This window comes from Trachymyrmex cornetzi, unplaced genomic scaffold (genome assembly GCF_001594075.2).
Source record: "Trachymyrmex cornetzi isolate Tcor2-1 unplaced genomic scaffold, Tcor1.1 scaffold1307, whole genome shotgun sequence".
In the NCBI taxonomy this organism is placed as follows: Eukaryota; Metazoa; Arthropoda; class Insecta; order Hymenoptera; family Formicidae; genus Trachymyrmex; species Trachymyrmex cornetzi.
The window spans coordinates 201,435-213,780 of NW_017295881.1; the positions used below are offsets into that span (position 1 = coordinate 201,435).

The window sequence follows — 12,346 nt, forward strand, 5'->3', positions numbered from 1 at the left end:
TATATGTAAGTAGAATTTATTAATAACACGGGTAAGTTAAGTACGAGGGAAAAGTACGTGCAAATAAATTCTCGCTGCTAATAGGCAATTTAAAATTGTTCATTACACATATATACATACATGTATATGTATATACGTATGTATATATTATATACAGGATGTTTCTGCATATATTGCCAAAACTACTACAGCGACTTTAGCACATGAAAACAAGTCGACAATATCTGATAAACATATACTGATTCCGAACGGTTTCAGAATTATAGGATATTGAAGTAAGAAAATATGAATCGTAGTAAGTGTTGTTTAATGTTGGTTATTCTATTCAATGGTTTTATAAAAAAATGTTTAAAAATTTTTCCGTCGACTTGGACACACTTTCTAGTACGAATTAATAAATTGTTTCGGACTCGATGACAAATATTTAGAGTTTCGCGGATGATATTGGCGCAACGTCAAGTATCAATTACCATAATTATTCTGTATTTTGAATCTCATTCTGATAGACTAGATCTTTCATTTGTCCCCAAAGAAAAAAAATCCAGTGGTGTGAAGTCGAAACTTTTCGCTGGCCTCTTTCAATCCAATGAAGATAGTGATCATGGAGAAACGTTCGCGCACGAAGTCATCCTTAACGTGTATTTGCTTACATTTCGGGAATAGGAATGAAAGATTTAGTCTATAGAAAAAGATTCAGGATTCAAAACAATAGAATAACGAACATTAAACAACATTTACTACGATTCATGTTTTCCTACTTCAATATCCCGTAACTCCAAAACCGTTCGGAATCGAACATATATATGTTTATTAGACATTTTCGACTTGTTTTCATATACTGAAGTCACTGTAGCAATAATTTTGGCACTGTATGCAGAGATCCTGTATATCATACACACACACACACACACGTACATGTATAAGCACTGCTCGCTCGATATAAAACGGAGTGAGATTCTTTCGAATGACACATTAGATTAATTAAAATTTGATTTCATTCATTAATTTTGTTCTATCTGATGCCAATGCGCAATTTATAAACGTAATAAAAGTGTATTTTTGTTCTCTATGCCGAACAATCATCGCCATTCGTTCGTTCCATCTCGATTGGTCCACTACCGAAAATCTTACGATTTCTTGTATACGGTATAATACCTACCAAGATTCCAGAGACAATGATCCAACCACCAGCCATCAGGAAAGAAAGTTCCCATGAACCGGTCACATCAAAGAACCATCCAGCCAATGGAGGTCCCAAAAGATTACCGATTCCTTGACACAATAAGCTAAGACCATAAGCGGTAGTGAATCTTTCTAAAGGAATCAATTCTACTAATATAACGGGCGTGAAACTAAAATTACTGGCAAAGAAAAGACCGAAAGCTGCCGAGCTTATCGATAGAAATACGTAATGTTGAGTGAACACAGACATCAATATAGTAGCTGCTCCACAGGCTATCAGGCACCAAGCATATGTCTTGCTGACATTCATCCAGGATTGATCGCCAGCCCAGCCTAGACCAATCTAAAAAAGAAAAAAAAAGAAAAAAGAAAGCAACGGAAAAGGTGAAGGAATAAAATATTGTTAAAGTGTAAAATTTGATGTTACCATTCCGATGGTATTGGTTATACCGATGATGCTGAGAAGATTAGCGGCATCGGACTCGGCGTAACCGTTTCTAGTCATATGCTCCGCCAGGTAAAAATACGGTACAATGAACCATGTGAATAACAATATCGTCGACAATGACATTAACAGGAAATGCAATTCGAAAAACATGGAGAAATCCAACATACTTTTTAATAAGTCTATCAGTTCGGCGTACCACTTCTGCCAAATGAAATTGCCAGGAAATGAAGAAAGAAAATCGATAGACACACATCTCTCATACATCTCTCTTGCAAATTTCTCCTTTCCAATAGAAAAGATCTATAAAAAATACCTGTTCGTTCTCTCTTGCCAATGTGGTCATACTATTTCTATAGATGTCAGGACAACTACTCGCTCTAAGCCTGTATTTGTGCAGATTTAAAGCAGCACCGCGATACATAACGGAATTTCTGTGCACTCTGATATCCTTGAAATAATGAGTGTTGGTGCTGAATTGTCGTCTGAGCCAAGGTAAGGAGTCTGTCCTGATGACATTACTGGACTGTGGCTCGACATAGCGTCGAGTGGACACGGATTTCTTTTTTTCAATCGGTGCGACCTAGCAAGAAAATAAAGTTATGCGATGCGTCGCGTCGTGTCGCTTCACGTTATATGGTATAAATTATACAGAATCCATAATCAAATCTTTCGCACGTCTCGTCCGAATCACACATTTGTTAATTACCGTATGCATGATTTCCTTTCCTAGCAAAGGATTAGTTTCCTCTATTTCTTTCCTGGATATTTTTCTGGCGCAAACAAGTTTCGTCGGAGCGTGAACGGAGGTTGAATCTTTTTTTTGTTCAACGATCGCTTTCGATTCCGTTGCTCGTTTAAGCCTTTGTAGAATATAATAAATATTAAATGTCACAGCCTATTGTAATATTCGACGTATTCGACGAAAGCGTCGCGCGGCAAGCATATACATACGTATATACGCGTGATCGTAAGAAGATATGAAAATTTGGTTCTCGTGAAATAGAAACTCTTGGTTAAAACCCGCATTGCATTGTATATACGTACGTATATATATATATATATATAAAACTACGTGCGTATTATTAAATGCGTAGTAAATTAACCTCATTGACATCGTGACGCCGCTTTTATTACAAATCTCTCCCGTCGAGTCTTGCAGCTGTTTATCGGACAAACTTCTACACAACAAGAGGCTGGGGTAATTCTCCAGAATGACAGTGTACAGCCTAGAATTGGATAGCAATAACTCCAATACCTCCAAAGGCACCTAGAATCTCACATTTAAATTGATTTATTTGTAGGAAACTGACTGAAATTGAGCAAGTTGCCGCTTTCATCGCATCCTTGCAACATTTGCAGTCCTTCCCCTTCATCGCAGTCTCACCTTTTCGCTTCGCTTTACAAAAGTTGGTAAATTAACTACACTCGTCGTCTGCCTCTTCGCTCCATCGACCGCTTTAGTACTGGTACTTAGATTTTGTAAAAAATATTCAGGCGCGCGGTCACTTCTAAAGAGCTTTCTCAGCTCCTCGACGCCTGGAAACTCGTCCGACGAACTTACGTCCGAGCGGCCGAGAGCGGATTTCTTCGGCAGAGCAGTTTGGTCCTGTTTGCGCTGCTCCAGAATCCACCATTCCGGATCTCTCATAACGGTACCCGCGACGATCATATTGAAGAAAGTACCGGCTAGGAGCAAACAAGCGCCTCGCCAGCCATACTCCTCGATCAGATACGTAGTCATAGGAGCGTAGAGAAACGTACCGATTCCAGTGCCGCATGCCCCGAGACCTACAGCTAGGGTTCGTTTCTTGTCGAACCAAAAGGCGATGCTTACAACCGCGGTGACGTAGCACAAACCAAGACCGAGACCCGCGATCACGCCGAAAGTTAAGTACATTATCTCGATGGTATTGCTAAAGATACTCAGGATGAAGCCCAGCCCTGATATCAGACCGCCAACGATGGTCATGTTCCTGCATCCATAACGATCGACAAGGGCAGACATGATCGGTCCGGACAGAAGAGGCACGGCCATGAAGAGCGACCCGATCCAGGCGGTCTTGGATTTCGAGGCGCCAAATTCATGAAGGAACTCGATGTAAAGCAAGCCGAAGCTGAAGGAGACACCATCGGCCACCATGGAGATAATTAGAGAGGCTAAAACGACTACCCAGCCCCAACCGCCGTCAGGCACTTTCGCTTTCTTACGTTTTGTCTCCCTCGCCGTAAAACTCGACGAATCCTCTCGCTCCGAGATGCTTAACGAATCTATGGAATCCTTGACTCGCTTTTGATTTCTTCTTATACTTGTATCTCTGTCGGCGTATCTCTCGCGATCAATCACGGGTGCCTCCTGAATTTTGTCCCAAGCATCGCTCCGTTTCATCGGCTTGATGACTGTCGTCCCGACAGTCGAGCGACAGTCGAGCGACTCGATTGCGTCAATCGGTCTCTCCGTTGTATCGCTTGCATCCAAACAATTAATTTCACGTACATTACAACAGCTTTTCGAGGGTAAGCTGGTCTCGTCGAAATCCACGCTTTGCTGGAGGAAACTCGAATAAATTGTAGGACTTCCGTTTTGCCAACCAACCAACGGAGCTCTATGTGGCCGATGGCGATTGCTCTCGCTCCTTTCCACGCGAGCATCTTCCTTTCTGATGCTCGTAACGCTCGTAGAACAATTTCGATCGTTGTTGTTATCATGCCTGCAGCCCGCGTTTTCGCATTCCGTTTCAATTCCTCGCAGGATGGTATCGTTCCTGCTAATCATGGTTCCTCTAAATGTAGGTAATGGCCGAATGAATCCAACGACGTCGCCAGCCTTTCAGCCCTTGGAACTCAGTCGGAAGATAGCCACCTTGTCTTCCGGTTACCATAAGGACCCTTGGGACAATCTTGAACGCTTCACGGAAGGTCGACCGCGCCGAATTCAGCATGCACGCACTGTCGAGTCGCTCGTTCTGTAAAACAATGTTTTCACTTTTATTACCGTTAATAACAATCACACCCGATGAAAATCTTAGAATCATCTTGCGTGTTCTAACATTTTTGTTGTAGGGAGAAAGTATTTTCTAAATTGGCGCTACGCGCCTGTAATAACAGCAGCTAAGCTCTGACATCATCGTATCAGAGTAATAATTCACAATAATGTTTCAGTTTACCAACACTTTGACAGATTCAATCTACCGCGAGTACACTTTATTACAATAATATTCGATAGGTTAATGTCTTAATGTCCACGGAATTCTTACCGGAACAAGCATATGGATTAGCGTTCAGTATTTTCATATACTTTCAGAAATTTTCCGTAACAAAATTTCGCCAAGCCGCAAGCGACGCCGACGTACCGTAATGACAAAATTGCATACATCGTATATCATTCCACGACAGTTTTTATTTCGATCAAATATTAAGTGATGAAAAAACTAGTAGTTACACACCAACGAGGTAACATAATAGTATTTGCAGGCGTACATTACGCCCTATATATAGGAAAAGACTCGTTGGCGTGAGTATAATATAGCACATTAGTAGAATAGCGCATTAGTTCGTATAATATATACGTTTCCTAAACGTGTCTATGTATTATGTTTTATAACCGTTTAGGGAATATCTAATATACATACAGTACATAGAGAAAAAGGTTTCTTTGGATTTAGTATTCCTATTTATTTGACCAAAATTTGTTTTATTGAAACAACATATGCTTGTACGCGAAATATTATTTGTTTGAATAAAAATTTTCTTGTTTCATTCGAGAAATCTCTATTGCTTGACAGAAATAACATTATTATTTCAAGTAATATCTTTCAATTAAATAATATATTATTTGGTTACAATGAATACAAACAATGACACAAATTATTTATTTGAAAATGGCAAAATATATTCATAGAGGTTAGGTTATATTCCATGCAAATAATTGCTTTCTTAGAATAATTATTACATTTTTTTACCGAAAATATGGAAACAATGGCTTATACGTTTAACAATAGGATTAAACGAGCAGTGCTATGTACAGTTGATCACGCAAATACTCAAGATCGATATTATCTGTTTCAAACAAATAATGTATTTAAGACAAAGATATACATTGTTTCAAATTCAAACGATCGCACTTATTGATTCAAACATTGGTTTGTTTGGACCATTCCAAATAACAAATTTATTTGGGGATACAATAAAGTTTATTACATCCAAAGAAATCTTTTTCTCTGTGCATATTATAATCACTAAATCGAATAGATAATTATTACTATTTATAAATGTATAAAATGTAAGTACATAAATTATAATAGTATAAACAATTTCACAGTTGGAGTGCTAAGGTGCGTGACTACGTCCTTGTGCAGTAATAATATTTGGTAACATAATTACATGGGATCTCTGACAGTATACACATCATAATAATTGTACCGTGATAAATATAAATTTATTTTATAGGTAAAAGATGGCACTTTAAAATGGCGCAAGTGAAATTGAAAAAAAAAAAAATTTATTTTAGCCACAAAAAAAATGATAAATATGGCCAAAAATGCCTAATCTTAATTTTCTCGGAAATCTGACGTGATAGGCCAATTCTGCAGCCAGATTCGTTTTCAGTGAAAAAAATTCATCAGAAAACACTTAATTTATTCAGGTCCCGTATCCTATCGTACCGTAAGCTAAAACGTTTCAAAACTTCCAACAGTAAACGATTTTATTATTAGAAGTCTCTCACAGACAGTAGTCTAATAATACTTTGGTATTGCACAACTGTCGACTTACGACGTAAGCTGAAACTTTTTGGCAATTGCTAGTGATATGTATTTATATAAATCTGTTTTAATAAAATATTAGATTGAATGTTTACCTTAAATATTATAAAAACATTACATTGTTAAAATTTTCTCATAATTTTGTTTTTAGGAAATTATCGATATACATAAATATAAATTAAGTCGTTATATAGATCAAGGCAAAAAACGTCATACTTCTTATGCATGTGTGCTACATAAAATCTTCTTTTTAATGAAAAATGTAAGAAATGTAAGAATAAGTGTGACACTTGTTTTAGATCGACTTCTCGGATCTTAACTCCCGATCATCTCGTTAATCGGGGACATTCGGAGACAGAAAGTTAATTGGGGACAGAGATATTGTTACAAATTTAAGTTGTTTTTTCATGGAAAATAGACATTTCGACGCATGTGCAATTGTAAATATTTGATATGGATCTGCAGAGGCACGTACAAACGAAACACAAATTTACTTCTTTATTCAAAATGTTTCAAATAATTATTAAGATTTATAATATCTCTCTCTCTCCCTCATTACGTAATACAAATTTATTGCGCAAACATTTGAAAAAAGGATTACGTGTCTTACTGTCGTTTATGGATTTTATAATTATACCCTTATCGCTACGTACGTATTGTACCGAAAACAGGCAGATAAGTCTAATAGTGGTTAACGTACCTAGCACACACGAATTAGAGTCTGACCGAAACCGAAAACGGAATATTCGGTTGTCACTCAATTTCGGCCGAAAACGAAACCGAAACTTAGATAAGTTTTACTAAAAAAAAACCGAGAGAGAGAGAGGGGGGGAGGGGGGGGGAGAGAAAGAGAGAGAGAAAGAAGCTAACAAAGTCGACATTTTTTTCGGCCAGAGTCGAAAACGATATTTTTGGATTGATTCTACAGAGACCGTATGATTTTCAGAAATCATGACAAAGTTATGTACTCTTTAAAAAACAAGATTTTATTAAAATACCTAATTATAATAATACAGCATCCTCAACTTTTAAAGAAATCAAATCACAGTTATTATTAGGATCACATCAAAGTTTGAACTCAAATTGTCTTAAACTTAATCAACGAGTTAATAATTAAAATCAAACAGTTGTTTTCTGAACGTTCATCGGCGCGTTGCAATTTGTATAATTTCGGTTTATCCACCGAAATTTTCTCTTAATTTCGGCTGAAGTCGAAATCAAACCAAAACTCTGATTTTTTATCAAAACTGAAATTTTGATCGAACTCTAACGCAAATATATATAAGAATAGTTGATGAATTATAAAAAAAAAAAACGAATATTTCTGACATCACATATCAAATTGTTTGCTTTACATTCATTTTTTATATACGGCTAACAATAAGTAAGAGCAAGTGAAAATTTTTTGCTTGAAAATAAGTAGTTAGAGCCATACAAGAGTCGCCAGAGGGGTGTGATCACCATGGAGACCGACTGGTCGATTTCTCTGTGTGAAAATGTCTGCCTCTACTAAAATATAGAGACAATTAAATTTCCGATAAACCTGATTTTGCAAAAATATTAGAAAAATTGAGGCGTGTCCAGAAATTTGAGAAAATATATCTATATAAAATATTAAGAATTAAATTCTCGCACCGTGTGATTGCGAATAAGCTCAGTTCTCAAAAGAATAAGGTTTCTAGCCGTTCTTACATTGAACAGCTAGATAATATTGTATAATGTTGAAAAATTAACATCTCTAATTTGTCGCCCAAAAGAAATTATGTGCAATCTTTTTAACTATTATATATAGCATTTTCGGCAAATTCTCGTAAAGCTTAGAGAGAAAATGTTCTTCTCATTTGCTGCAATTCGCAACATTATTTATTTCGAATATGTACACATTGAGTCATCGATTAAATATCATTCCAAGTATTTTGATTCGACATCACGGAACATTGTCTATGAATTTAACATCGGTGATTATGCATACTTAATCAGGATTATATATTGCAAATCGATACATCTTGCGGAATGTAAACACTCAAAACGATAAAATCTTATCGTTAGTTTAATTTTATCAACTATCTCTTTTCTTTAAATACTCAAAATGCACTTTTCAGTAAGCTTGCTTAGAATGCTACAAGTAAAAGAAAATACAAAGTGAAGAAAAAAAAGAGAATAGAAGCGGGAAAAAGGCGACATCGTAAAAATACATAACAATATATATATATGTATATGTATATGTATATGATAATAATCAAATGTCTTTATAAGAGGAAAAGCTTATGCAAATTAATAAGTTATATATAGTGTAAATAATAAATAACAGTGAATATTCCTTTATTCTTGTTTAGAAAAAAATATTATAGCGTATCTAATTTCAAAATTGAGTCATATAACTACAAGTCATTAAAGCGAACAAAATATAATTGAAAAATAATGTGATAAAAATCTGTAAATAAAATAATTTTCTAATGTTAATAATTTGGGAAAATCCAATTCGCGTGTTTAAGTGTTTTCTTATTTTACTGTTTAGGAGATAGTTCATAATACAATATATGCAATCATAAATTTTCAATTGCACAATCATCGACTTTGTATTCAATTTGCATCGCGTTGTATTGTGACATTGGAAAATTTGAAAATATTCGAGGGAACAAAATAAATGTAGTACTCGTAATTATCGATAATTACATTTATTATGTAAAGTTACATCGATGTAAATAAAGAAACTTATTTAATCGATAAATGATTTTAACTTATTGAAAATGTAGAACTTCCGGCAAATCGCATACATCCGTACGGAATATAGTGACAAGTGGCAGAGTGTACATTTTGGACGAGCGATAGATAAGTGAGACAAACCGTTTAACTCTTAATACACACCTTTGAGTCATTCGTGTCCTGCGCATTTCTTTCCTTTGATTTATGGTATACACAATAATATTATATCGTATATAACAATTTATTATAAATATATAACTTTATGCATACTTTCTACAGATGTCAAAATATACGTAAAAATTGCTTAATAATTTTTATATACTTAATACTTGTAAAAGTGATGAAAATTAATCCAGGACACAATAGACCCATTGTGTGGATGTAGTAAAAGTGTCAAAAACTAAGAGGGGGTTGAAATGTATACAATAATATTCTTTCTAAATATGTACTGCAGTTAAAAATACAAAGGGATATTCTCGTACAAAGAGTATTGACGAAATAAAGAATTCGTAACAGCTGTAAGAAATATTAATGAGGACACGTAATTATTGGCGACAGTGCTTATTATTAAAAGTAAAAGAAAATATACAAGGTTTTCAGTCACATCTCGTTATCCCGTATTCTCGATAGATGCTGTTAGAAGGCTGTTTGATGAATCTGTATGATTCAAATGCTAAAAAAGGGACTAAAAGGAATTAAGAGGAATGAGAAAAGCAAAAAAAGAGGATTAGCATGCATGAAACGTTGCAAAAATTGCACGTCGCGTCACGTTAAGCTTACCAACAACGAGCTCGCGCAGATTGTTATAGCTGAAGACTTTGAGTAGCCTAACACGATTCTCGTTGGAAAAATCGTTTTGTGCCTTTTTATCGCAATGACGATTTCGTGCATTCGCTCGCGGCGCGTTTCACGACGACGCGTGTGACGCGATATCACGCAACTGTCTTGGTTGAGGACACCCGGTACACTGTAGTTCAGGAGCCTCGAAATCCATGTCATAAGGAAGGTTCTCGCCGCCGCACCTGACCTGAACGGAGCACGCGTGTCGGCCTCATCTCGTCGTCGGCCGTCGCGCGTCGGCGTGCCTCGCCTCGCCTCGCCTCGCCTCGTCTCGCCTCGTCTCGTTCTCGTCTCGCCACGCCTCGCCTCGCCTCGCCTCGCCTCGTCTCGACTCTCGCCTCACTTCACGCTAGTTCTCGCTTCGCAGGCTTCGTTTCGTTTCGTCTCGCTTCTTCAAGTCAAACTTTGCCGAGCATAAGCTCTGGCTTCGTATGTCTCGCTAGATCAGCTTGATCACTCCTCGTCACTCCTCGTCACTCCTCGCGTCTCTCGGCAGTCTCGCCTCGCTATGCCATGTTTTACCCCACCATCCATCGTACATACGATTTGCCTTGACTCGCTTTTCACGACTACTTCCCAATGTCAAAAACGCGATGTCGATGCGCGATAAATTGATAAGCCACGCGAGGCCAATAGTTTATAGATATCAGCTGTCATGTACTATGGTTACGTACTATTAACTTTAACTGTAATATACTCCACTGTAACAATTATATTTTTAATTCTATATTACCATATATAAATGTTACATATATAAATAGAGAATTTTTAATATTAAGTGATAATCTTGTGATAATTAATTAATTTTGAGATGGTGCTCGCGTGGCATTTACATACATATCTCTTTGCCGGATTAACTTATCAGTCGTTTTAATCTTATCAGTAGTAATTATGGTTAAAAATCGTGAGTATGCGTTTAAAAAATATAGCGGAGTATATAGTGTCTCTTTTTTGAATTGTGTCATTGCCATTGCCGTCATCAGAGTATTTCACGCGAAAATTCTTTTTCACGTTCATATCGTGTATATCGTTTAGCGCTCTCACAAACAGTAATAGTTTACTCGCAAGAATATGTATATGAACTTTTTGTTACATACGAGTGCCAAAATATATTCGACAATAAATGACGATCGATGAAGTTATCTCCGATGCGTCAATATGACACGACGCAATGTGACGCCATCCGACGCCATTTGACGCTATCCTATGTGACGATTCGAATCTTTACTTGTCGGTAATTTAGCGTATGCTGCCTATATACATATCATTATATATATATATAACATCAAATCAATCTCTCTCTCCCTCTTTCTCTGTTAATAAAAAACTTTTACACAAATTTCTTTTTTATCTCGCTTTATTAGTTTTCATCTTGTTTATAATCAAGAAACTATATATAATAACATACATATGTTGAGAGGTAAAGTGCGACGAGATATTAATTTTCATGTTTAAACGTGTGCTGTATAAGTAACGTTATTGTGATAAAATAACATAATAATAAGTAAATTTCAAGGCTAATGAGAGTTAGTGCGAAAGGGGTTGCGCACAATATTATTGATTCAAAAAAATTACTTCTTCAGAAAAAACTTATGTCTTCTTTATTTCGTAATCTTCAACGAAATTAACTCACTTTGGAGAGTCATCCTCAGCAAAATTACAATTCAAATTCTTCGAAATTTAGTCAAAAACATCAAGCGGTCCGTCCAGGATGAGTCATGCACTCTCTGCAGATTCTCAGAACTGTAATGAATATTAATACTATAATAAGTAAATTATTAAAGAAAGGGGGGAAAGCAACTCACCTCGAACAGCACACTCAACATGTTACGAAATTTTTTGGAATTCTGATATCACTGTGTGATAATTTTTATCAATAAAATAATGACGCATATCTCGAACATTTGTAACAGAGACAATTTCATATACGTCTGTATGGTTCCGTGTGTCTAACGAATATTTTAATATACAATGATCAATTCATTATCGTGATGTCAATCGAAAAATAAAGACTAATAAAAAAGCCAAAAAAGTCAAATTTCCTAAATTAGAATGCTATATAAGTTTTCCGTTCAGCTATTCTTATTTTAAACATATATATATATATATATATATATACCGAGAAAACAAAAAAGGATGAAATCTGCGACGATTTGTATGACAAATATGGAATTTGCTGTTACGAAATTAAGTGTAAGTGAATGTAGAATTGTAAAACTATTGCGATATATTTATTCAAATCATTTTCGAATATTTTTCAATATCTGTACGAAACTAAATCGCATTCCGTTCTCGGTAGGAATTGGTATTGGTAAAGAATTTACATATACAATATAAGACTAATCATAGATTAATCCCTTTAATATTTCAACAAGAACGTTCAACTCAGTAATATTTTGCACCAATAAGT

At 35.9% G+C, this 12,346-nt stretch overlaps 1 protein-coding gene across 1 annotated transcript; it reads right to left on the reverse strand.

The window, feature by feature from the left end:
• Window positions 1-650: 650 nt before the first annotated feature.
• On the reverse strand, window positions 651-10,195 carry LOC108770695 (uncharacterized). Its single transcript, XM_018522380.1, has 7 exons — window positions 9,877-10,195; window positions 3,015-4,593; window positions 2,734-2,897; window positions 2,337-2,490; window positions 1,944-2,210; window positions 1,610-1,831; window positions 651-1,525 (listed from the first exon to the last, which is right to left on the reverse strand). The coding sequence occupies exons 2-7, from the start codon at window positions 4,401-4,403 to the stop codon at window positions 1,067-1,069; spliced, it is 2,655 nt and encodes an 884-aa protein (XP_018377882.1). The 5' UTR covers window positions 4,404-4,593; window positions 9,877-10,195; the 3' UTR covers window positions 651-1,066.
• Window positions 10,196-12,346: the final 2,151 nt, after the last annotated feature.